Source organism: Chrysemys picta, chromosome 5 (assembly GCF_011386835.1).
Source record: "Chrysemys picta bellii isolate R12L10 chromosome 5, ASM1138683v2, whole genome shotgun sequence".
Taxonomy (NCBI): Eukaryota; Metazoa; Chordata; order Testudines; family Emydidae; genus Chrysemys; species Chrysemys picta.
In genome coordinates this window covers 104,394,109-104,420,891 of record NC_088795.1, presented here as the reverse complement: position 1 = coordinate 104,420,891, position 26,783 = coordinate 104,394,109, and the positions used below count along the sequence as shown (strand labels likewise).

Sequence of the window (26,783 nt, the reverse complement as noted above, 5' to 3'; positions counted from 1 at the left end):
ACTCACGAAAGCTTATGCCTAAATAAATCTGTTAGTCTTTAAGGTGCCACCAGACTCCTTGTTGTCTTCCCTTTATAACTCACTTATCCTCTGCCATTCCCAAGTCAAGGGTTGTATATACTGACCCAATAGCATATCTTGAAAACTAGAGCCAATCAACAATTTTAAGCATCATTTTCGTTCTCAGTGACCCAGAATTAGTAAAGTTTGACTACATTTATTTCAGAAGCATTTTGGCTGTAGAGCAGTGTTGTTGGCCTATTACTCCTGAGCAAATTTTAAAGCCAATAACTTTTGAACCATTGCCAAATAAAGGCTCTGTTCTCTTGATGTCCTGTGCAAGCGCTAGAAAGAGAAGACCTAATCTCTTTTCTCAAAGCTAGATTCAAAATGTAGTCTCTCAATAAATAAATAAATGACAGACAACAGACTAAAAGCTCGATCTCTGTGAACAGAAAGGATGAGCTTTATTGTATGGGACTCTCAAAGCCTGAGTCACCCTACACTCCCCCTTCTTTAATAAAACAACTTCACAATTGAAACTGTCTGATATATAAATGCATGGTATCCTCCTGTGACTTGCATTTGTAGCTACCCTTTTCTAACAGCAACAGATTTTTTATTTCCAAACGGAGCTTAAAAAATAAATAAAATCACATTATAAGTACAAATCAGAATTCATCTGGAAACTGCCACTCTTTAGCATTAAGAGTGAGCTACCATGAATCACTGAGACTAGGTGATTTATAATGTGTGACTTTTGGGGGGGAAGAAGTTATTACTTGTTCACATATATAGCATGCAGCTATCTGGGTGTAGTATTAAGCCATTGCATCTAATCCAGGGGTTCTCAAAATGGGGGTTGAGACCCTCAGGGAGTCGTGAGCTTATTACATGGGGGGGTCGTGAGCTGTCAGCCTCAACCCCTAGCCCCGCTTTGCATCCAGCATTTATAATGGTGTTAAATATATAAAAATGTGTTTTTAATTTTTAAGGGGGGTTGCACTCAGAGGCTTGCTATGTGAAAGGGGTCACCGGTACAAAGGTTTGAGAGCCACTGCTCTAAACCATTACATTAAATTCTTAGTCTGAAGGCAGAAAAAGTGGCTCTCCGTTACACCAGTACAAAACCAGAGTAACTCTAGTGTAACTGAAAGCAGAATCTGGTCCCAAATGCCCATGGACATAAGGATCTGGTTCTTATTCTGTACTGCAGAGGAATACATTTTTAAAATATCCTTAATAGGCTCAGACTAGCCTCTTGAACCAGATTCCAGTTGACCAGCTGAAGTCAGAATAAACAAAACCAACATATTTTACATCTTCCAAATAGTTAGGGCTCCATGACTTCAATTGTAGTATATTACTTGATGATAAATGGTGCCATAAATGATACTGCAAGCTACAAAGTTGCAGAATAAATAAAAGCAGAATTCAGCAGAGTTCATTTTATTTTCTTTGAACCATTAACCAAGCGTTGCTATTATCTTCTCTAACAGAAACTGGTGATTACAAAGGGTTTGCATTTTCTACTGCTGAGCTGAATAGACAGATTAGAATGCTAACAGATTCTTTTTTTGGATGGAGAGAGCCTCATTCTGCTCTTCCCGGGGTAAATATCCTCATAGCTGTGAGATTGAACAGGGTACACAGGAGGATCACTTGACTGGGAACTGGGAAGAGGTTTCAAGAGCAGGTTTACTAACAATCTTAATCCACTGCAACACCAATCCATTTACATCCTTACGAAAGCAATGATGAAAGAAAACAAAATAAAAAATGGCACAGCTAAAATAATTTCATGATCTCCTACTATTCCTTTTTATGTACTTGTGACTATCACTTTAAATGATGGAGCATCTCAGCATTAGTAGTATAGTAAAAACATTGAAATAGAAGAGCTCTTTTGATTCATTCCACTTCTTTCTGGCATCAGGAGTACAGCTACTCCATTTTTGCTCTCTTTATTTTTAGCTGTTCTCAGGAATAAAAAAAATAAAAATAAAAATAGAAAAACCATACAGGAATGAAATGACCAGAGGACCTGGTTTATCTCTGAAAAAAAAAATTTGATTTGAAAAGACATATATCGTGATCTACTTAAGGAAGATACTTATTTCTGACATGTTGCTGACTAGGCTTCTGATACATATTTTGATATTTCACAATGAATTATGTCAAATTATCTGCACCACTACACAATGTAGTTTATTACATCAAATTATGGCAAGTCATATCACAAAAGAGTAGTTGTGAGAAACACACTATTTTGCATAATGGATGCTACATATCAATTAGAGCTGCATGGATATTAAAATACCCACTTCTGCCTTTAACCCAGTGCACTTGACTGTGACTGATAAACAGTCCCAAATTGTCACATCCAGAAGATAACCCTGTAGGAAGTTAATTATATGAAACAAATCACAGAAGTTTCTTAGTGTTGTAAAGTCAGTCACAGAAGTATTATCTTGTAGAGGCATTGTTTGAAGGAATGATGAATGTCATATATTTGGGTAAATAAATGCATGATAATCAAAATAATATCCTGTCTCTGAGAGTATATCTTGCATGATTACAGACACCTGCATCAAATTCTCCAGCAACAAACATGCGGGTGCAGGATCAGGCCACAATTCTCCAATAACATGGTGGATACTGAATCTCATCAAATAAATATATAGATTATGAATTTCTCATTTATGTATCAGGAGCAATAGCAGAAGTTATAACTAAGATAGCATCTGAATTTTCATGATAAACCCTTGCTTAAATTGCATAACTATCATTTGACATTTTTTTAATTTTAAAATTTCAAATTTTGACATGAAAAAATGATATTGGACTGATTTTTTTCCACATTTTTCAATTTCCTAAAACATTTATCTTTTAAGTTAAAATTTCTGAGGTTGGTCTCCGCCTGGAGGTAAAAAGTGAATACAGTTTTCCCATTTTATGCATGAAAACTGTATTTACTTTTCAGTGTCCTTGGACTTAAAAATAGCTGAACTATTTTTGATCAGACTTTCCAGCAAATATATGTATAAACTTTCTTCCATTTCTTTAATATCTTTGGTGCCAAAATGGCTGTGGGTGGGGCACTGAAATTTTTCATACAAATAGCCCTAATTGCTCCTTGGCAAAAATTGATTTTGATTCGACTGAGTTGTGAGGGCTGGAAAAATGCTGTTGATACATGTGCAGTATATTTGGTATGAATTTTACCCCAGTTTTACAAATATTCTGAAGGAAATGAGGCTGAGTTGTACATGTTTATGTAAAAAGAACAGGAGTACTTGTGGCACCTTAGAGACTAACTCTAATAAATTTGTTAGTCTCTAAGGTGCCACAAGTACTCCTGTTCTTTTTACGGATACAGACTAACATGGCTGCTACTCTGAAACATGTTTATGTAGCTAACCTAGGTGTACTGAGAACAACTCAGTGCTCGGTACAAGTTCTTTCCTCGATGAATGTATTGCTTCTGCAAGACAGAACATTCCAAAGGTAAACAGCCAAACAGTCATAGATTATGGAATTAAAAATAAAATAATAAAAATCAGGAAATTCCATCAAACAATTATGTTAAGAGATTGCTTAACTTTACAAAAAGACTTGTAAATCGGGAACTGCAAAACTTAAAATTGCATACATAACCTTAATTCTGGCTCCACTTGCATGTTGTTTATGATTCAATCTTTTCCTCCTCTATCACATGCTGTTTCTCAAAGTGTGCTGTAGAATATTCCACACACGCTTCTAAAATGCTTCGTGCATGGTGAGTGGTGAATTCGCTTCTGATGTACTATAGCACATAATGAATGTGGCAAGGTCCATCCACATTCTTGCACTTTTTGTACAGTCAGTTTGCCTATGTAGTGTAGTGTGCATTAGGAGCAAATGCTGAGCTATTCTTTTTATGTATATATAATTCCTTTTATTTTTTAATCAGATGGACTGTATAATTTACAATCTGGCTAATTTGGGGCCAAGGCACCCCTGGGATAGCTTTTATATTCTGGGTGAAAGGGCCAAAGTGACATAAAAAGGGTCTAAAAGTATAAGCCCCAGTTCCAGCCAAGGGAGATTTCTCAGGAGCAGGAACTGAAAAAGACAGCCATAGGCTGATTTATGAGGACGTCCTCAAACTCTGGATTAGTGAAGGCACGTCTCAGGAGGGACATATCAAGAGCACGGCTTCAATAGGTATTACTTTGGGGTTTCTGGGCAGTCCTACTGCATCTAGGAATCTGGGGACAGGCTGCTGTAATTTAGAAAGACTCTGCTAGAACAGCCTAGAATTGAATTGGAAGGGTGCAAGAGTGCTATAAAGATACATTACCACACCCCTCTCTGTCTAGCTGTGTGCTGGTCCCCTCAGAGGTGCAGCAAAGAATATCACTCTTACTATTCAAGGAATAAGATACTACTTAGAGCAGGGGTCTCAAAGTCCCAGCCCGCTGGCCATCTGCGGCCCGAGAACCTCCCCACTGCGACCCGCGGAGGAGAGACGCATGCAGACAAGCTGCCAGCAATGTCTGCTGCAGGCGCCTCCTCCCTCCCCCACAATCCATGACCTACCCCGTGGTCGATTAAGGAATCACGGAAGTGGCGGACCCATAGATAGGCCGCAGCGGCCTACCTCTCGGTCCTCTTACCCTCCCCCATGAGGGCCCTCGCGGCCCAGAGGAACTGATGAAAATCCCCCCATCGCTGGAGTGCAAGTTGTACCTTGTTGCGGGAGCCACGGACGTCCTCAAGGAGCTCCCATAGCTCCTCTCTCAGCGTACGGGGTGGGGTGGGGTTACTGATCTATGGCTTTCCCCAGTGGGGCCCCTGTCACAACCCCATGGCCCACCGAGACGGACAAGCAGGGGGCAGACCCTCGACGTGGCATCCGATGGGCCGACGCCACGTGGCCCGCCTCAGATCCTGGCTCAATGAGGGGCAGCGGAGGGAAAATAGCAGCCTCTGATGGGTTGGGACAGGGAAAAACAAAAGCCGCTCCTTGGGGGTCGTCCTCTGGGCTATGGAAGGAGACAGCCCCAGTGGCAGCAAAAGCATCACGGGAAGTGGAGGGGACCGGGACGGAGTCTGTGTCAGGGGCAGGGACGGAATCAGGAATAGGGACAGGGGAAGGGGCGATAGTGGGATCGGGGGTCCCAGCAGCCAGGCCACTGGGTCGGGGGGGTGACACCCCACAAATGGGCTCAGGGATTTGCGGGGAGGGAGGTGGGCCCTCAGCGATGCCGGGCTTGTGCTCCAAGGCAGATGGTAAGGCCACAGCATCCGTAGGTGGAGAATCAACTACGGGGCCCCCACCCAGAAAGGAGGTCGGCTGCCCCTCAGCCACGAGGGAGTCCCCTGGTGACTCGGGTCCCGGCTGCGTGACACTGGCCGTCACCTCAAGAGGCTCGGTGGCTGCTAGCAGGGTGCCATCTGCCGCCAGGTTGGTGGAAGAGTCCAGGGGCTCCTCGGAGGCGGGAGCAGAGGCAGTGGATAAGGGGACGGAACACAGGGAAAGGGGGGCCGAGGCAAAGTCGCTCAGATCGAGGCCCGCTGCAGAGGGTCGTCCTCCCCCTGGGTAACCAGGGTGAGACCCAGGGCCTCGATCTCCTCATAAATGGAGGGGAGATCACCTTCCACCACCCCAGGGCTCTCCCTGCCAGCACCCGAAGCGACGCTCGCCTTGGTGCTTGTAGGGGCTTCAGATTGTAAGGGGGCGAGAGGGGCCCCATCAGGGGCTTCCATAGGAAGGGACTCCGGAGGAGGGGCGATATTACCTTCCGGTGCTGCCACGGCGTCCCCAACCGGCACCAGTAAATGGGAATTGGCAGGGGGCAAAGCGGAAGGCTCGGCATCGGTGCCCCCTTCCTGGTCTTCTGGGGGGCTACCGCATCAGATGGGAGGAGCGGAGCTCGAGTCTTCCACTTGCCCCGCTTCCCCTGTACTAAGGACTAGCCCTCCATGGCATCATCTGGGGGCTGGCTAACAGGGGTTGGGTCAGGGAGCAAGGGCGAAGGCTCAGGGACTCGGGGAGGCAACGGTGGGGCAGCATGTAGGAGGGAGGATTCTTCCTGGGGCATGCCCTTTTCTATGCCCGGCGGTATCCCTACCTCACCCTCCTCCACAGGCCCCAACAGATCACAGGTGGCAGAGGCGGGGCCCTCCCGCTCGTCTGGGCACACTGGGGGAAGATACCCCTTGGGCCCGAGCGGGAGCGTTGGTGGGAAAGAAAGGAGGAGGGGCGGCTTCGGGCACCGGACAGCCAAGGGCACCGGTGATGACGGGGCCGGCGCCCTGCCGGGGCTCGGGGGTCCCGGATGCCCCTCCATGCCGGGCCAAGGGGCAATCCCTCCGGACGTGTCCCATCACCCAGCAGAGGTAGCACCGGGCCTCCCCCGTCGAATAATGCACCCGGTAGCGGGCCCCCGGTAGGGGACCAAGAAGGACCCCTCGAGCACCTCACCATCACGTGCCGCCGGCAGCAGTTGTAACTGTACCTGCCAGCGGAACGAGAGGACATGACTGAGGGCGGGGTCTTTGCAGCCCAATGGGAGAGGGCTGACCACGGAGATTGGCCTCCCCAGGGTAGAGAGGGCAGGTAACAGGGCAGCATTAGGAAGGAAGGGAGGGACGGAAGTCAGGACCAGTCAGGCGCCCAGGTCTTCTAGCGGCTCCAGGAGGACAAACACGCCCCCCACTGCCAGGCCCATCTCCATCGCCTCCTGGGCGGCAGCCTCCGATGCTAGGAAGAAGACGACCTTTCCATACATCTTGGAGGCTGCCACAATGGCCGTGGGCCCCACCATCCTTGCCAACGCCAGCACGTAGGACTCCACGTGGGGCGAGGCGGGCACCAGGAGGCAACGGACACTGTGCTTCCTGGTCAAGGTGGGGAAGGGGCCCTGGCCACTATAGATGGTAGCAGAGGCGGAGGTTGGTTGAGACGATGATGCAGCGGCAGGCGGGGGGACTGCCTCCACCTGGGCATATGCCCTGGTGGCCGGGGGAGGGACACCTACAGAGCTGGTGGAGGGAATGGCAGGGAGGGACGCCACGGCCGGTGGCAGGGCTGCGGCAGTGGGGGCAGCCTCCGGCATGGAGGACCTGGCCTTTTTGGCAGGGCCTCTACCTTTCTTTGTGCCCTGGCCCTTCCTGCCGGCTTGGGGGGCTCCTCCTGAGTCAGAGGGGGCGAGGGACGTGGCAGCAGTGGAGGTCACCTCGTTACCCGCTGCTGCCGGTGCTCCAGCAGGGGCGTTAGCAGGTGGCACGGCAGCGGCGGTTGAGGTAGAGGCTAGGGGGTTCGATGGTGGGGCAGGTGGAGGAGGGGCAGCAGGATCTGCCCGAGGGATCCCACTCACCTCGTCCCCTGCCATAATGAGGACGGGGGGAGGACAAACACTGGAGGGGGCAGGGAGAGGGGAAGCAGGTCGACCACTCCTCCCCGCTAGGCTGCTGGCAGGGGAGGAGGGTGCCAAAAAGAGGGTGGTCTGGATGGGGGTCTATCAAGGGCTAGGGGTCAATCACCGACTCGGGGAGGGTTTCCGGCTCCTCTAGTTGCACTAAAGAAGGGGGGCTATAACAGCATTGGGGGGGTGCAGTGAGACAGGTTCAAACTAAATTGGGAGGGGCACAAGCGCATGGGAGGGGACATGGGCGCATGAGGGGAGGGGCTAATCAGGGCAAGGGGACTGCGGGGGAGGAGAACGACCAGGCGGGGAGTGGGGCAGAGGAACCACAGATCTAGCTTCAGAGGCTGGGGCGGGTCAAACAGACAAAGGCTGCAGAGGGAAAGGGCGGGATAGGCAAACAAACTGGAGCTAGCAAGGGGCTGGGGCAAGGGAGAGGGGCAAAAGGCTGCAAGGTGCAAATGGGTAGGTAGCAGGGGCAAAGCTGGGGGCTTGCTGCAGGGGGGAGGGGGGTCAGTCCAAAAAGGGGTGGGGTATGTGCACCCATGTGCTCTTGTAACAAAAAAGAAAGTCAGTTTAGGTTGGCTGCTGCTTCATGCTCAATGGTGGCAACAGGGCATGGCAAGCCTAGGTGAGCAGCTGAGTACCAGAGGCAGGAGCTCAAGGCAGATGGTGAGTAGCCGGTGCTGGTGGTGGAGGGGCAACTATGATGGTGGGGCGGGGCGGGGAGGGGACACAAATGGACCAGGGGGCAGGATCCACACCACACCCCCTGTGTCCCCAAAAACACAGTCTAGACCTCCATCACAAGAGCACAGTTCAAAAGTTATTCAGTTCGTGAGGGCCCCCTCCACGGTGGTCTGTAGAATTCCTATGCACTCCCCCACTGGCAGATGGTCCTATTCTCCTCCTCCTCGGGGCTCCAGCAGCTCCCCAGCAGCAAACACAGCAGCTCCAGGTGGCAGTCTAGTGGCCAGCAGGAAGGACCCCTCTCAGCTGGAAGTGGTGGTGGTATCCACAGCAGCAGGAGCAATGGCTGGGGTCCCTCTCTCCCCTCTTCTGGGGAATGGGCCAGCAGCCCCCGCCCCCTCCCAGGGGCTGTAGCTGGAGCAACAGCAATCAAGGGTGTGGGGGGGTCTAGTAGCCAGCAATCAAGCAGGTAGCAGAGAGGGGGAGGAGGGGTCTGGTACAGCCAGGGAAGTAGCTGGAGCAGCAGCAGTTGTAGGGAGAGCCCAGGGCATAGTAGCAGGAGGAGCAGCCCCCTACCTACCTCTCTCCAGGCTAGAAGGCTACAGTGATCTATGGGAGAGATCTATTAGCCTCAGAATAAGCAGGTTTTCTGTTCCCTGAATGACCAGACCTATTGGGATCCAGGAAGTGGGCGGGCGAAGCCCGCCCCCTGCTAAAGGATCCCCCCCAGCCTAAGGGGGGTCCACAGGACCTGGAGACCAAAAAATTACGGGGGACAACTAATAAAAGAACAGGGACTGGAGTGAGGTCAAAGGGTCAAACGAAGCGAAACAGACGGGGATACCGAGCAGAGAACCCCGGACAGCGCCCACTGCTCCTCGAAGGCGTCAAGGGAGCCAGTGGACGCCGCCCAGAGGAACTCTGCCCGGATATGTGAAAGAATGGAGGACCTGAAATATGCCCCACAGTCACAAAAAACTCCATCCACCAACCTCCTTCCTCTGGTTTTATAGATGGCCAGTTTCGCTAGGGCCAGAAGGAGGTTGACCAGGAGGTCCCGCGACTTTGTGGGGCGATGGATAGGGAGTGCATAAATAAAAAGGTGAGGAGAAAAGTGCAACCAAAATCTTAACAAAATATCCGTGAGGAGCTGGAATAGGGGCGGCAGCCTGGTGCACTCCAGGTAAACATGCGCCAGGGTCTCCCTCACGCCTCAAAAGGGGCAGGTGTCTGGGATAGGGGTAAACCGCGCCAAGTACACGCCCGTGCTCACGGCTCCGTGAAGGAGCCGCCAACTGATGTCCCCGGTGGGCTTCAGGATCAGAGCAGAATAAAGGCGCACAAAGCTGGGGGTTGTGTAGCAGGGGCTCTGCGAGGAGATCTGCCCCCACGGTGGCCGCCACGGACCTGGTCTGCACCCTATGGCCACCTTGTAATCTGAGACACCATATTGTTATATTTCTAGAAACTGGCAAATAATAAGAAATCAGCCCAGTTCAACATTTGAGAAGAGTTTGCTATAAGTAAAGGAATTTGGGAATTAACGCTAAAACTCTTTGTTATTCTTCCCCTTTTCAATTAACTCTAATGGCATTTGTCTTTTTCTTTCTCTGTTTTAAGGGGAAAGCCTGAAACTTTGTATTAACAACAACAGTTCCAACACTCACTTTCCTGACATTGGCTTTGAATCTCAGCATGTGTTTAGATACTTGGGAACAAACTGGAGGAGCTCACTGTGACAATTCGGTTCTGGAGGAACCGAACTGAGAGTGCCAACTCAGGACAAATTGCTCAAACAGAGCAGTTACAGCCCAAGGCTGGGGCTTTTTCCACGTCTAAGGCAAACCAAACCAGCCAGACTAAGAGGACTTCGGTCTCACCCCACTGGCTAACCGCAAGTCTCACAAGCAATCTCCTTAGACACTGCAGTTTCCCAGTATTACCACCAGTGCAACTCGTTATAGGGACAAATGGTTATGATACAGTAATGGCAAAGTTCTTGGTTCAGGCTTGCAGAAGTGATACAATAAACTGCAGGTTCAAATCAAGTCTCTGGAATACATCCCCCACTGGGATGGGTCCTCAGTCCTTTGTTCAAAGCTTCAGCTTGTAGCAAAGTTCCTCCAGAGGTATGAAGCAGGCTTGAAGACCCAATGGAGATGAGGCATCAGTCTTATATAGTCTTTTCCAGGTGTAAGAACACCTCTTGTTCTTACTGTGGAAAATTACAGTAAAATGGAGCCAGCAGTCACATGGGCCAGTCCCTGCATACTTTGCTGAGTCTGAAAGCATATTTGCCTTCTCTTAATGGGTCCATTGTATAGCTGATGGTCCTTAATAGGCCATCAAGCAGGCTAGGCAGAGCTAATCCCAGCTTGTCTGGGATGTCACCCAGAAGCATAGCATAAGTTTGCCATACAGACAGTATAGAGCCAATATTCATAACTTCAACTATCAAAACTGATACACACATAAAGACAGCATAATCATAACCAGTAAACCATAACCTTGTCTTAGACACCCCATTTGACCCCCTTTATACACGATTTGGGTGCCACTACAGGACCTTGGTTGCAACAATGATCTATATGGTCCCAGTTTATATCAATAACGTCACACTCACAGTAGCTATTGAAAGAGGGATTAGGTAATTCATTAACTCTGGTTTCAAGGAATGGATGTCTAATTTTTGTAATCTTCTTAAGTGTAAAGGGACAGCAGTCCAGTTTCAGAAATGTCTGCTTTCTTTGATTACATATGCATTCTTTCTTACAAGTCCTTAATGTTCATTCATTTAACAAGCCAAGCAGAATTCATCACCAGAAAGTTTTATTTATACACACACACAAAAATAATCAAAACATTTGGAATCTTCACTCCACTTTTTTTGTATTTGCTTGCAAGTGTAGTTCCACATAATATGTGCTCAAGAAGCCATTAATAATGACAGAGTAATGTACAAAAAAAGAAAAGCTATTGATTTTGTTCAGCAAAAACTAAATCTGAAATTTGTATCTTGAAGAATTTGATAATAGTTTTTTCTTTTATGAAAACCCTTGAATCAAGTCTCCATAATTATTATTTTTTAAAAATACCTTTGCTAACCAATAGTAAAAAGAGGTTAAATTATATCCACCATATCCTTTGCAGTTTCCTGTATATGCTAAACATATTTGGATGTTATGGGCCAAATCATCAGATGAGGGAAATAAAAAGTTCATCATTCCAGATCTCTCTGGTAGACCTATGTCAGTGTTTGCTAGTTTTTGGTATTGAACTAGGATTCACTTCAGTTCAGGGTCGTGTATTAGTTAGTGGTTGGAGTGGTTCATTGGGTGAATAACCATCTGAAACCCAACTTATTTCATTAGCCACTAAGGATGAATTAGGGCCTCCACCTCATGCTTTACATTCATTTTTTGCTCATTTTGCTTAGCTGGCATTAACCACACCATGTGCGAGGCAATGTAGATTCAAGCTCGGTATGCATATTGTTGTGATAATGGATTTCTTTACAATAAACAACCTGGGGCTTGATACTGCAGGTTTTCCTCACATGAGTAGTCTCATTGACTGTAAAGGGAGTAAAGTCTACATATGAAAAACCCTTCAACATTTAGCCACCAGTATAGAATAACTAATGCTCTCTTTTACCTAACTCTACTGCTAGATTAAAACTGCAATATTACATTTGTCAGACATTATGAGAGCACAGAACTTACAATCTGTTTGCATTTTTCATTAAAGAGGGAAAGTGATTGAAGCAGAGTATTGGCAATCAAAATTTTGGGGTTCTATTCCTGGCTTTATCAGCAAGTTAGAGTATGTTCCTGGACAAGTCACTTGACATATTTGTATCTCACTTTCCCTGTCTGTAAGCTGGAGATAATACTTACAGACCCTGCTCATCAATGTAGTGTTTGAGTGACTTCCAGTAGTGCATTAAGCAATGTGACTTAACATCATTCACGTGCTATTTGTTCTCTCATCCTTTCCACGACAGAAAAGCATATGCAGTGAGTAGACTGTTTTGCTTTGATAGTTTATTTAATACACACACACCACCTGTTGATATGTGTTTATATTAGAGAAAACAAGGTCAAATAAATACTCCTTGTGGTTTGAGTGGAAAGTGGTGAGGTTTATGATGGTCTTTAGTAGCTGAGGAAATGCATTCCCCAGTCTTGGACCAATGCCAGAGGAAGTTCTGTCTCCTGTACAGATGAGCTTTACTCTAGTTGTTGAGAGTTCCATTGTGTCAGAGGAGTTTACTTACCAACGACGGGTCTTGATACATGATCTGTAAGGCCATGGAGTGCTTTGAAGTTAAGGACCAAGACCATTCTGTTGTAGAGCTGCACTGGAGGGTGAGGGAAGCTACAAGTTAAGTACCTGAACAAGGAGGCCCCTACAACCTCTATATGCCATGACGGATATGGGCTGGAAAGGGACCAAGGGACAGGCAAGGATATCTTGATTATCTCCATTGGCCTTCAGCCCCTATATGAGGGTCAGAGAGAGATTACAACCTCTATTCCAGCCCAGGTAATGCAGTAGCAACCACAATAAGTGGGGCTGTGCTGCTCTTCAGTGCTCTGGCTCCCTCGAGCGCCTCGCCGTCACATGCCGGTGGCGGCAGTTGTAACCGTACCTGCCGGCAGAACGAGAGGACATGACGGAGGTCTCCAGAGGATTTCACCTCCCAATACCCTTCCCCCACACACTCACAGTTCATCTGGACTATGTGTAGGTGGAATTAATTTACTCCAAACTTTGAAAACTTGCTTGACTAAAAGTATGCATCTAAAGCCACATTTACAAGGCCCATTTGAAAAACAGGCTAATATTTTAATGCAAATACACCAGTTTACACCAGCTGAGAGTCTGGCCTCTGATTTCATAACTGGAACATCATACAAAAGTCCATATTAGATTCTCTACGGTCCTGCTGTGTCAACAGAATTCTCTCTTTGTCCTAGGATTGAAGGTTTTGTACCCCAACTTCTATCACTAAGGTTCTATTGTTCAGTTTTGATCCAACAGCACACATAATAAAAAGGAGTCACCCACTCCCATCACATATGCCATGTTGAATTTTATAATTCTGCAGTGCCCTGAGGCACACAGCAGGGATTATTCTTCAGAGCCCCATGCCCTCTACGTTATTGCTTATCTAATAAGTAACATCAATGCAGGAACACTGCTCCAGGCTGCTTTACATCAGAGAGTTGACATTTCAGCACAAAAGCAAAGTGCCATATCTTGAGTTAACATTAAACATTTTTAAATAAATTATCTATTTCCTGCATCCTCTCTCATATAAACAATGCTAAGCATGAAAATATGATGGCCTTTGTAAAAAACTCTAAAAACCATTTAGAAACTGAAGCAAGATTTCATGAAATGTTGCATTACCATGTTCTCTGCTGGCCAAAACAAAACTTGAAACTAGTATGCTGCATCTGCAGTTTGCTGAGCCCAACACAGAGAACTTCCCAAGCTTAGCAAACAGTTCCATTTAATTCACCCAAATATTATTTTATACACAAAATAGTGTGATTATGTAAATATACAGTAGAATAAAGGTAGTGCATGAAATTTAATATTATGTGCAATATACAATGGGAACTGTATGAGTAAACCCTCACATAGATTACACAGTGAGATCTAGGGTTAGATTCTGAACTATGGCCTGGTCTACACTAGGCGTTTATGTCGAAGTTAGCGCCGTTACATCGAATTAACCCTGCACCCGTCCACACTGCGAAGCTATTTAGTTCGACATAGAGGTCTCTTAAATTCGACTTCTGTACTCCTCCCCAATGAGGGGAGTAGCGCTAAATTCGACATGACCATGTCGAATTAGGCTAGGTGTGGATGGAAATCGACGCTAATAGCTCCGGGAGCTATCCCACAGTGCACCACTCTGTTGACGCTCTGGACAGCAGTCCGAGCTCGAATGCTCTGACCAGCCACATAGGAAAAGCCCCGGGAAAATTTGAATTCCTTTTCCTGTCTGGCCAGTTTGAATCTCATTTCCTGTTTGGACATCGTGGCGAGCTCAGCAGCACTGGCAACGATGCAGAGCTCTCCAGCAGAGATGGCCGTGCAATCTCAGAATAGAAAGAGGGCCCCAGCATGGACTGATCGGGAAGTCTTGGATCTGATCGCTGTGTGGGGCGATGAGTCCGTGCTTTCCGAGCTGCGCTCCAAAAGACGGAATGCAACGATCTACGAGAAGATCTCTAAAGCCATGGCAGAGAGAGGATACAGCCGGGATGCAACGCAGTGCCACGTGAAAATCAAGGAGCTGAGACAAGGCTACCAGAAGACCAAAGAGGCAAACGGACATTCCGGATCCCATCCCCAGACATCCCGTTTCTACGAGGCACTGCATTCCATCCTAGGTGCGTCCGCCACCACTACCCCACCACTGACCGTGGACTCTGAGGATGGGATATTGTCCACGGCCGGTTCCTCGGACATGTTAGCGGACGGGGAAGATGAGGAAGGAGATGAGGAGCACGAGGCAGTCGACAGCGCTTACAACGCTGATTTCCCCGACAGCCAGGATCTCTTCATCACCCTTACAGAGATCCCCTACCAACCGTCCCCAGCCGTTAACCCGGACACAGAATCTGGGGAAGGATCAGCCAGTAAGTGTTTTAAACATCTAAACATTTATTTTTAACAGAACAGGAATATTAAGAATAACAACAATGGGTTTCTCATGATTAGTTTGCCCTAGGCGCTTAACATTTCAGTCCTGGGCAGTGCAACTATTGAAAAAAAATCTAACAATGTCCGGTTTAGCATGATTGTTCTGCCCAAGCCGCTCTACTGTTTAGTCCCTGCCAGTGCAGCTACAGTAAAATGCGGTCTATATGTCCGGGGATAGAGCAGAAATCCTCCTGGGACATCTCGAGGAAGCTCTCCTGGAGGTAATTGGAAAGCCTTTGCATCAGGTTCCTGGGGAGAGCGGCCTTATTGGGTCCTCCGTGGTATGAAACGTTTCCGCTCCAGGAGACAATCAAGTACTCCGGGATCATTGACCTGCAGAGCATGGCGGCATACGGCCCTGGTCTTTGGAGGCTTTCCTGAAGCATTCTTTCTTTATCAGTGTCTGAGATCCTCATCAGGGTGATGTCGCTCATGGTGACCTGCTTTGAATTAGGTAGGGGAATGTTAGTATTGGGACTGCTTGCCCGTTCCTTTACAGAACTGTAACTGCCGGTTTGCAGCCACGCGGTGGAGGCGGGAGAGGGGCAGCATACAGGGATCTTTCCCTGGGACAGCCGCGAGGGGGTGGGACGGGGCAGAGTTCCTGCTTGCCGGATTGCTGGCAGCAGGGACTGGCATTGCTTTTAATGTGAAAGGAGGCCAGTGCTACTATTAAAGTTTTAAGCAGCCACAAGTCTACAGCTTACCATGTCTGCCTGCTACACAAATTCCGGTGTCCTGCCCCGCTTCTCAGATCTGCAGTGCAAGACCCCAGGCACTGAATGCAAAGGCTGAGAATTCGACCTTGTCCTGAGTGCGCATGTGATAGGTGCTGTGCATGGTCTTGTTCACAGAGAAAGACTATGTTCTTTGTTCACAACTACATTTATCTTTCTGAGGAATTTACTCCCTTTTTCCCATTCCCACAGCCACATCTGCGACTGTCTCACAACCTAGCCTGGCATCACACTCCCAGAGGCTAGCGCAGATTAGGTGTAGGAAGAAGAGGACACGGGAGGACATGTTCTCGGAACTTATGGGCTGTTCCCGAGCCCAGGCAGCACAGCAGACCCAGTGGAGGGAGAACTTGTCCCAAATGCACCGATCACACATGGAACAGGAGGAGAGGTGGCGGCAGGAAGACCAGCAGGCGACTCAAACGCTGCTTGGACTAATGAGGGAGCAAACGGACACGCTCCGGCGCCTTGTGGATGTTCTGCAGGAACGGAGGCAGGAGGACAGAGCCCCGCTGCAGTCTATCTGTAACCGCCCTCCCCCGCCACCAAGTCCCATACCCCCCTCACCCAAAGTCCAAAGAAGGAGGGGCGGCAGAGTCCGTGCAAACTCTCACTCCACCCCTGCAGACTGCTCTAGTAGTAGAAGGCTCTCATTCCCCCAAATTTGACAAGTCCTTTCCTTCCCGCCTCACACAAGCCCCCGTCCAAGTTTCACCCCCCAGTTTCATGTGTAGTTGCTAATAAAAAATATGTTTCTGTTAATTACTGTTTCCATAATGTTCTTTTGGAGGAGAGTCTGTCTGAAGGGGGGGAAGGGGGTTGGTAATTGGACAGGACAGTCACCTTTAGCAGGGTACATAGGCGGGGGCAGGTCCAGCAGCAGGGCACATACACAGTGCAGTCACTAGTTACCCTGGTCAGTCTGGGAGGTGGTTTTCATGTTCTGTGGTGGGGGGTGGGTTGCTCTGTGACTTTGTGGCGGGGGAGGGCAGTTACAGATCTTATGCAGCGGTCCTTATCCTGGATCACAGAGCCACGCAGCAGGGGATCTGTAACCGCCCTCCCCCTGCCACAAAGTCACATAGCCCCCACATACACACAGTCCCGATCAGGAGGGGTGACAGGCTCTGTTGAAACAACCAGTCCACCACTGCGGAGCCTGTCATTCCTGGAGTTTAGAAGCATCCTTTGCGTCACTACACTACACCCGCTCCCCACCACAGTCTGCGTCCCAGGTTTAAAACATTCCCGCGAAAACAGTAATAAAGAAAACGGTGTTCATTAACAAGTAGAAGTGATTTTATTTCTAAACGTGTGTTGGAAGGGAGTGAAGGGGGTATGTAACTGGAGAGGATAGTGAACATTAACTGGGTAAAGAAACGGGGGCAGGTTCAGCTTCTCTGTACACAAACTTAAAAGTCACAGGTTACCCTGCTCACTCAGGAACCTAGCTTTCAAAGCCTCCCGGATGCACAGCGCGTCCCGCTGGGCTCTTCTAATCACCCGGCTGTCTGGCTGGGCGTAATCAGAAGCCAGGCTATTTGCCTCAACCTCCCACCCCGCCATAAAGGTCTCCCCCTTGCTCTCACAGAGATTGTGGAGCACACAGCAAGCTGCTATAACAATGGGGATATTGGTTTCGCTGAGATCACAGCGAGTCAGTAAGCTTCTCCATCTCCCCTTGAGACAGCCAAAAGCACACTCCACCACCATTCTGCACTTGCTCAGCCGGTAGTTGAAGAGTTCTTTTTCAGTGTCCAGGGCGCCAGTATAGGGCTTCATGAGCCAGGGCATTAGCGGGTAGGCTGGGTCCCCGAGGATGACTATAGGCATCTCCACATCCCCAAGAGTTATTTTGTGGTCCAGGAAGTAAATACCTTCCTGCAGCCGTCTAAACAGACCAGAGTTCCTGAAAACGCGAGCGTAATGAACCTTGCCCGGACATCCGACGTTGATGTTTGTAAAACGTCTCCTATGGTCCACCAGTGCTTGCAGCACCATTGAAAAGTAGCCCTTTCGGTTGATGTACTGGCTGGCCTGGTGGTCCGGTCCCAGGATAGGGATGTGAGTTCCATCTATAGCCCCACCGCAGTTTGGGAATCCCATCGCGGCGAAGCCATCTATGATCACCTCCACGTTTCCCAGGGTCACTACCTTTGACAGCAGTACATCAACGATTGCCTTGGCTACTTGCATCACAGCAACCCCCACGGTAGATTTGCCCACGCCAAAGTGGTTCGCGACTGACCGGTAGCTGTCTGGCGTTGCAAGCTTCCAGAGGGCTATGGCCACTCGCTTCTGGACAGTCAGGGCTGCTCGCATCCGGGTGTCATTGCGCTTCAGGGCAGGGGACAGCAACTCACAAAGTTCAAGGAAAGTCCCCTTCCGCATGTGAAAGTTTCGCAGCCACTGGGATTCATCCCAGACCTGCAGCACTATGCGGTCCCACCAGTCCGTGCTTGTTTCCCGGGCCCAGAATCGCCGTTCCACAACATCCACATGATCCATTGCCACCGTGATGTCCTCGGCGCTGGGTCCCGTGCTTTCTGACAGGTCTGTGCTACTCTCAGACTTCAGGCCCTCACCGCGGTGCCGTAGCTTCCTTGCCTGATTTATCTGCATCTGCCTCTGGGAAAGGTGGATGATAAGCTGCGAGGCGTTGACAACGGCCACAACTGCAGCGATGGTCGCAGCGGGCTCCATGCTCGCAGTGCTGTGGCGTCCGCGCTGTCACTGACTAGAAAAGTGCGCAAACTGATTTCCCGCCGGCGCTTTCAGGGTGGGAGGGCGGGAGTGATGGACGGATGACGACAGTTACCCAAAAGCACCCTCGACACATTTTTTTACCCAGAAGGCATTGGCGGCTCGACCCAGAATTCCAATGGGCAGCGGGGACTGCGGGAACTGTGGGATAGCTGCCCACAGTGCACCGCTTCCAATGTCGACGCTTTCCCCGTTAGTGTGGACTCACAAAGTCGAATTACTGTCCTTAGTGTGGACACACACGTTCGACTTTGCAATATCGATTCCAAAAACTCGATTTAAGTAAAATCGAACTACTCTCGTAGTGTAGACATACCCTTAGATATACTGGTAAATCAGAGGAAAGATGGTCCTAGGCACTACCCTAGCATTTAATAGACTAGGGACCAAGTCCCTATTGGACCACCAACTTCTGTGACTTTAGGCAAGTCACTTAGGGCCAAATTTTCAAGGTATTTAGGCTCCTAAAGATGCAGATTGTACTAGGCTCCTATCTGCACCTTTAGGTACCTAAACACCTTTAAAAATCAGGCCTGTAGCCTCTGTGGGTATGTCTACCCTGCAACACAAAACCACAGCAATGATCTCAGAACCCAAGTCTATAAAATCAGGCTTGTATTACGGCACTAAAAATAGCTGCATAGAGGTTCCATCTCAGGCTGGAGCTCAGGCTCTGAAACCCAGGGAAGGGGGTAGGTTTCAGAGCATGAGCTCCAGCCTGAGAAGGAACATCTACACAGCTATTTTTAGAGCCATGAGGCAATCCCAAGTCTGTGGACCCGGGTTCTGAGACTGGGGAGAGGAAGGGGTTTGGCGGCAGGGATAGGGTTGGCTATGTAGCCATAGGGAACTGAGGGACAGAGAGTATCTATGAAATGGGAAAAAGAGTACTTACCTACTTCATAGGGCTATTGTGAGGATAACTACACTAAAGATTGTGGGGTGCTCAAATACTATGGTAATAGAGGGCCATGGAAGTACTTAAAACAGACAGAGTAATCATACCAACATGTGTGATGTAATTTCAGGCTTATATCTCAGAATCTGGCCTTTCATTCCTAAACTGCAGCAGCAGTATTAACTAAAGACAGGTGCACACCAAAACCTCTGGTCCAAACACTTGAGAAATTGAGGCCCTTCTCTTATTAGCATACATGTCTTGAGAATTCAACTTCTCAGTCAAAAAACTGCCTTAAGATTAAAAAACAATTAAAACCTTAAGTCCTTCTAATGTTAAGAAAAAAATTGTGCATAGTTTTGGAATTACAGACGCAAACTGTAAATGATGTATGAAATAAAACAGTTCCACTTAGCACACTGCTGTGCTGTTTGCTGTGTCCTATAGACATTCCAACACACAATATTCAGCGCATTGACATACAGTCAAAAATATCCATGGAAACACAAATCACAAAAAGCAAAACAAACAATATAATTTTTATAGCATTGAGTATATATTCTGTTCTACCTGACTCACACTCCTCTCTCTCTCAGGCTGCACTCCCACCCTTCAAGTGTCTTGCTGACTGGAGCCTAGAGAGAGAGAGGGAGAGGCAGGGAGTGGAGAGCCTTTCTTTCTCCAAATACAACTCCACATATATGTTAGAATGTTTAAAACATCCTTTAAAAAGTACTGTTTACAGGTTAATATTTCATTCTTCCCTGGTGCACTTCATAGAGATTGTCTGACTCTCAGGCACAGAATAAGATGGTTTCCAAAACAAAGAAACAACAATGGAAGCAGCTTCTAAGCAAATGGAACCATTCACTGTAGCTTTAAGTTTCCTTCTTGTGATAAGGTGCTGTATAATCAAATCACAGCAGCACTACAAAATGACATACACCTTCTTTAAACACATTGTCACTGATTCTGTCCTCCCACAAATCTTACACTGATATCATCCCACTGAATTCAGCAGAGTTACTTTTGGTTTATAGAACCAGGGCCAGTGAAACAAGGTACCTGACAATCATAGAGCAGGTTTAGCTAATCACTCATAAAGATTAAGAATTGCCAGTCATTCATTAGTCCCAACTGTGCTGCAAAATTTACCAATAATTCTGCGTGAGTTGCCCAATTCTTGTTTGAACCATATGTTACAGCGAAATTCTACTAAATCTATATCTCTTAAATGTATTTATACTTTTCAGATAGTGCCAACATACATGATAATAAAGATGTATGCTCTATCTTTGTATCCACTCTCTCCTGTATTGAACTGGCAGTGCTCCTTTTTGGTGGAAGGGTTGTTTTGTTTTGCTTTTTTGCATGATTCATCAGAGTCCATAATAAATTAAACCCAGCTGTTTCAGCTTGTTAAACTACTTTTTGGTTCTACTGCTGGAACATGCATGTGTTCTAACAGTAATGTCATATGGCGTGGTCATTCAGATGGATGGGACATTAGAAAGTAGCAGGTGTACAGCTAGCAAGTAATTCAAAGTGAAGTGACTAGGCTGGTAGCCAGCAGGGATTGCTGATATTATTTATATTTCAGCTGAAGTTGTAGGTGTTCCCAGGTTCTTAGCACCTCTTAGGATTTTTCTTAGAATCAGTAGCTGTACTGATGTACAGATATAACAGACTGTTTGGCTCCAAGTCTGACCAGTAATCTGAACAGTTTGTGTCCCTCCATAGCACAAAGCAGGCCTACACCTAATGGATCTGGTGCTTGGCAGTTCTGCACTGCATAATGGGATACCAGGAGATGTAGAGCTAGTATAAGGGACATGGCTGGGGAAAAGAGAGCATGGCTGGGTTCTCCAACCCAGGGATCTACTCCAGTTATCCCAGAAACCACATAGCCTGTTGACAGCTTTAAAGCTTCAATGGAATCAGACTGGCCCTAAGACTGGAGGACCTTAAAGTCACTTTTGCACTTGCTCTTTAGGTAGGCCTGAGTGTCCCATGGCCACAGAGAAAGGTTTGAGTAAATATCTAATACATATTGCAAAACATTAGTCTGATTCTCCTCTGCGTTGCACCTGGTGTCATCATTTACACCTGTACACAGTGAGTGGAAAGCAATTCCAAATCATACACCCACTTCGCAAAAGGGAGTGGAGAATCGATCTGAGTAGCTTTAACTGATTGCATTTACTTTCAACTCTTTTTCTGTTTCTAAAGTTCAAATACAAGCAGGAGCATTCCTTGTCCTTCCATATATACATTTGCTTTTACCATATTTTGAGCTCATATTCATTACCTTTCATACAGTCCCTGTGCTGCTTCCCCTGCCTGTCTGAAAGGGGTGAGGACCCAGCACTCCAAGTAATAGGAGCAACAGGAGCTCCTGAGTGATGATGTGGTGAAAGCACTAGATTCATCCAGATTTTCCATTCTAACTCACGCTGTTTCAAGATAACCTCTGTCTTTGAGATAGCAAGTTTCAGTAACTCCTACAATCCAGGGCAGACAATAAGTATCATTATTGTATAATTAAGCCCTCTTTTAATGCCACCAGGCTGGGATAGTCTGTAGCAATTATTAGCGCTTTCCATAGAAAAGTTTGTCTGCCTCATATAAAACTGCCTTATATTTATAACTTACATATAAATCTGTAAAATACATGTTAAGGAATCTATACATTTCTTATTATAATTTTCCACTACTGCCATAGTATGTAACTCAATAATATTTTTGCACTTACATAGTTCATTTTTGCTCAGATTGCCAAGAGCTTTAAATAAGAGGGCAATGTAATGTATGCTGACTTTATATTTTGTTTGCTTTGTAAATAGTAATATCTGTCAAAGTATAAGGTCTGAATGATTTACAGTAATCATCAAAAGTGTTTATTCAATATTGACTTGACTTGACTTGATAACAGGGAGGGAGATTGAAATAGGTAAAATTACAGCAATGTACCTTAGCAACAAAATGACATGTATCCTCTAACTAAGGCCTCTACAGGTAGTGATGGAAGGGTTTAACAACACTTAGAGTAATTTTTAGAATCTGCTCAGTTCACTGTAGAAATTATGAATAACAAAGGTATGTGAATAGAAAAGTACATGTGGAGACCAAGGCTTTTTTAAATGGATGCATAAAGTTAGACTCCTAAATCCATGGTGATACACCTCGATAACTGGTCTGATTTTCAAAAGTTCTCATTGACTTTAGGTACCTATTTTTGAAATTCATGGTCAATTAAAATAGTCCGGCATGACACAACATCAGTAAATCAAGTTCTGACTTAAGTTTATGCAACTTCTGCTGACACCAGTCAAGTTACAACAGCACAATAAATGGCAGAATTTGACTTACTACTCTTTTAATCATTATACTGCTAGCAAAATTGTACATGCTTACTGTTATGGAAAATGAGCACTACTTAGCCCTTTCAAGTATCAGGGGGTAGCCGTGTTAGTCTGTATCCACAAAAAGAATGAGGAGTCTGATGGCACCTTAAAGACTAACAGATTTATTTGGGCATAAGCTTTCATGGGCAAAAAATCCCCACTTCTTCAGATGCATGGAGTTCTGTAATTTTCACTCCATACATCTGAAGAAGTGGGTTTTTTACCCACAAAAGCTTATGCCCAAATACATCTGTTAGTCTTTAAGGTGCCACCAGACTCCTCGGTTTTTTTAGCCCTTTCAGACCATGTTGCGAGTCTGGCCAGAATGTTTTAGGAACTGGCACTGCCTGAGCTAGTATGAACAAGGCCAGAATGTATTACTTAAGTAACAAATACAGGGTGTTTGGCACAACTACTTAAATCCTTTTATTGTCAGAGGTCAGTGCCAGCACTTTTCAAAGGCAGAGAACAAAGATTATTTTAATCACAGTTGATACAAATTCTCAATAAGCAACTGTATGAAATATTTTAAAAAAATAAACATAAATTATATTGACACATTTAGCTTGGAAATGTAATATTAGTGAAAAGCACAGTTCATAACGACAATAAAGTATGATCAAATTCCCAATCATATTCTTTAGGTGCAGAAGGTAGCAACATTTGAAAAGAGAGAGAAGGGTTCCATACTTATTTAAAATTATCAGTGTGAAATATCCAGTATTTTTATTTTCTTTTACTTACATTAATACAAACTATTCATAAAATTGTGCCTAGTCATAGGGGTTATAGTTTAGATACAGAAATACTACCTTTCATTCTAGGACCTCAAACCATTTTTGGGAAAGTATATTGTGGCAGATGTCACCATGTGGCACTGCTACACAATCTTCCAAGTTCTTTTTGATAGTGTGTGAGCAAGTTTTGACTCTTGGGATGACATGCTATTTTATTGTTAGTTTTGGGTATGAAAGGTTCTGTTTAGAGGAAGCTTTGGTATCAGGGGAGTTGTGTGAGTATTAGCAGTGTTTGTTGTTCACCCTGTGCTCTGGTTAGAGTCAATTCTTCAGGCAGAGTTGCTCCCTGGGAACCAGCCATTGATGTTGTACTGTGATTCCTGGCAGAAGATATTGCCTAGCATGCTGTATGACCATCTCATTTCAGGTTTGGTGTGTATTTCACTTAAGAATTTACCTAGACCCGGAGTCAATGATTTTTCCTCCATTGAAAAGTCAACCTGCTGCTGCAAGGCCCCCAATATCTGATACCACTTGGTATCAGAATGGAACAATGGTATTAGACAAAGGGACAATTTTATTTTCTTTCTTCTCTGCTACTCAAAGTCATGCATTACAGATACACATTTTTTTGGCTTTCTATCCTCCGCCCTGGGACTTCTGTGTATAGCATGAGGCTCTTCCTGTTCTGGGTGTTCTGTTTCTGTAGAAGTCCCAGCCTTTGCTATCTTAGGAGATAGGAATAAAGCTTGGGTCCCAAACTCTGATCTTCAGAATGCAGCATATCGTATGACTATCAGGCTGCCAGTGATAAAACAAATTTTAACAAGAACCTTTTTCACTTCCCTGTGGTGGCCCAGGAATGGAGATGGGCCTATTCTGAAATCCTGATCTCATTGTAATACCCCAAATACAGGTGAAAGGATCAATGTGATCATTCCCTTGTAATATATATACATGTAGGTTTGGTGCTCCATTTTTTGTCACTAAGGGTCCCACCATGAAGTCTTGATCCATAAATGTACTTAATTAAAAGAAAGAATATAGGGGTAGAGTAATCTATCATAAATGCCATGTTGAATTACATAATTGTATATTGCCCTTAGGCACACAGCAATGACTATTTTTCAATAACCAATATCTCTCTCTTATTGCTTATCTAATAAATAACATCAGTGCTGGAATGCTGCTGCAGGCATCTCTACATCAGCGAGTTGACATTTCAAAATACCGTCAGTGTCATATCTTGAGTAAACACTTCTAAATAAGTTGGCTATTTCTGGCATTCTTTCTCATATAAACAAAACTAAGCATGCTGCCTTTACTGGCATTTGCAAAAATGCTACAGAAATCTGGAAACTGAAGCAAAATTGAATTAATACTAATGAACATGGCCAACACAAACCTTGAAATTTCCACCGGTCAAGTTAGATTTGAAAAAGAGAGAGAAATAGACCCTGCAAAACTTAAATCCTAAGGCAACAATGCTTACCACTAAGCAATTTTTAATAGTGTCTGGATAAACTAGTACGAAAATGTACTTAGCTTCTGGACATTCTCTTCTGCAAAACAGTTAAACTTGATTCTTGACCTGAACAATCTTGCAATAAAGAAATGTTATATGACACAAAAGATAGCTGAGTGCATAACATAGATTAGGGTATAGTATGAGAGACTCAGTGTTTGTAAGACAAAAAAAAAGTTATTTGTTTTTATGGCTGGATTTTATTTGGTTTATAGTTTCATTCACTTCTGCTTTTCCTTTTAACTCTACAATGGCTGTGGTATCTTTCATCTCTTCCAGCTTCCAAAATTTAAATTACGAAATTATCAATCTTTCATCTAGAGGTAGGTCAAGTTGCTTCCCAGATGGATCACTGCAAAGGTGCAGAATCATTGGGGCACAGGTTTTTGCACAAGAAGGGAATCACATCAATAGTATCCACTAGGGTCATTTATTAGAAGTGAGGTTTAAGGCATAGCTTTACACAGGCTCAGCCTTCCTTACACAGTGAAATGTAGTGAAGAAATAAGCCCATTTAAATGTGCCAGTGTAGCTTCAAGTTTTTCCATATTTCCCTTTTGTTTACCATATACATCAAACAGTCTTGGCCATATCTGTCCTGCTAAATCTGAAACATTCCAGATATCAAATATTTAACTTTATGATGTTCTTATAGCAAGTTTCTGAATGACCGACAGCTTGCTATCTTTTTATTTCATTGCATTTTGGGGTTGGGAGGCAGGAAGATAAGGGCATTATTTCATATGCCTCTTCTTTTTAGAAGGTTCCAACAGAACATTTGTTTTTACCTCAGACTCAGAATCTGGGGAATAGATGGGGATTGCTGAGTTTAGACTGTTAGCAAGACTGCTGCTGCTATCAGGCAGAACAGATGCTGCAAGTTCTTAAGCTCCTGCTATTTCTATCACAGCTCTTCTTTCACAGTTTGTACTCTTTTCCCAGTTTGTACAGCGAAAGAGTGCAGGGAGGATTGGGTAACAAATCTGCTTTTGGTTTTGTTCAGAAGAATGACTGATTTTCCCCAGGCTGACACTTGACAGCCAGCACTAACACAAGTTTTGGAGGTGTTCCTAATGAGTCTGTGTACTTTTGTAGGGGAGAGTTTAGGGTCAGTCATGACCCGCTAACACATTTTTAAAGGTGTTAAACTGTTTCTACGCTAGGTACAAAATCATGTTTAAATTAATGCTAACTAACATGTCTTTCAAAGAAACCTATTTTCATAGCCTGTAAAAAGCCAGGACATTTAAAAGATGATCTAATTTAGATTCTGAGCAGCTATAAGGTGTTGGTTAAAACAAGGTGGGAATCTTTAACCTAAACATTATTTTAGCCCACTCTGGGAGTAAGTTAGACTAACTTAGACTCCATTACAATTGGTAGACTAGGTTCAAGTAAGAAAGTCTAAATCAATGTAAGGAAATCTAACTTGCATCCTCTTCTGTATCACATCTATGTTTGGTCCACTATATTAAACATGTTTGCATATTACATTTATATGATTAAATAAACTTACTGGCATTTTTTTTTAAATAAGTAGTGAGACCCTGACAATTATGCCATGGAAGATACTGTTTGTTTTCTGTCTTACAATTAACTCTGTACTTTTTTAAAGAAAATCATGTTGTCTCTAAACTGCCCAATAACACATATTAAACTGTTGTACCGTAACTTTCTAGTGAAATAATCACAGATAAGAAAGTAAAGGGACACAAATTTAGCCCCAATTTTCTTATTTAAAAAAGCTTGTATAAAAGAAGAGTGTATAAAACTTAAAGCCAAGAGAAATATATTCATGGTATTTAAATATTCCCATGGAAAGAGCATGACTTTATAACATATAAATATTCCCTTTCTATGTTTACAACCTATGTATTACAGCATTCAGAACCTGTAA

At 45.3% G+C, this 26,783-nt stretch overlaps 1 protein-coding gene and 1 long non-coding RNA gene across 2 annotated transcripts in view; one reads left to right on the top strand and one right to left on the bottom strand.

Annotated features, from left to right (window-relative positions):
- Positions 1–3,791, bottom strand: part of LOC112059798 (uncharacterized) — a 79,881-nt gene extending 76,090 nt beyond the window's left edge. Inside the window, exon 1 of the long non-coding RNA XR_002889071.3 lies at positions 3,658–3,791. This is a non-coding gene — a long non-coding RNA (uncharacterized LOC112059798). The remainder of the gene's footprint in view (positions 1–3,657) is intronic.
- Positions 3,792–13,827: 10,036 nt separating this feature from the next.
- LOC135984137 (uncharacterized) lies at positions 13,828–16,293 on the top strand. The gene is made up of 2 exons (XM_065598538.1): positions 13,828–14,758; positions 15,752–16,293. Exons 1-2 carry the CDS (start codon positions 14,182–14,184, stop codon positions 16,225–16,227), a joined length of 1,053 nt encoding a protein of 350 aa, XP_065454610.1. The 5' UTR covers positions 13,828–14,181; the 3' UTR covers positions 16,228–16,293.
- The last annotated feature ends 10,490 nt before the right edge of the window (positions 16,294–26,783 follow it).

What these genes read in the sequence shown, in the direction of transcription:
- LOC135984137 (XM_065598538.1), top strand. Translation starts at nt 14,182, where the DNA reads ATGCAGAGCTCTCCAGCAGAGATGGCCGTGCAATCTCAGAATAGAAAG. An exon ending in ATCTGGGGAAGGATCAGCCA is followed by an intron (nt 14,759 to 15,751) that starts GTAAGTGTTTTA and finishes CCATTCCCACAG; the next exon opens with CCACATCTGCGACTGTCTCA.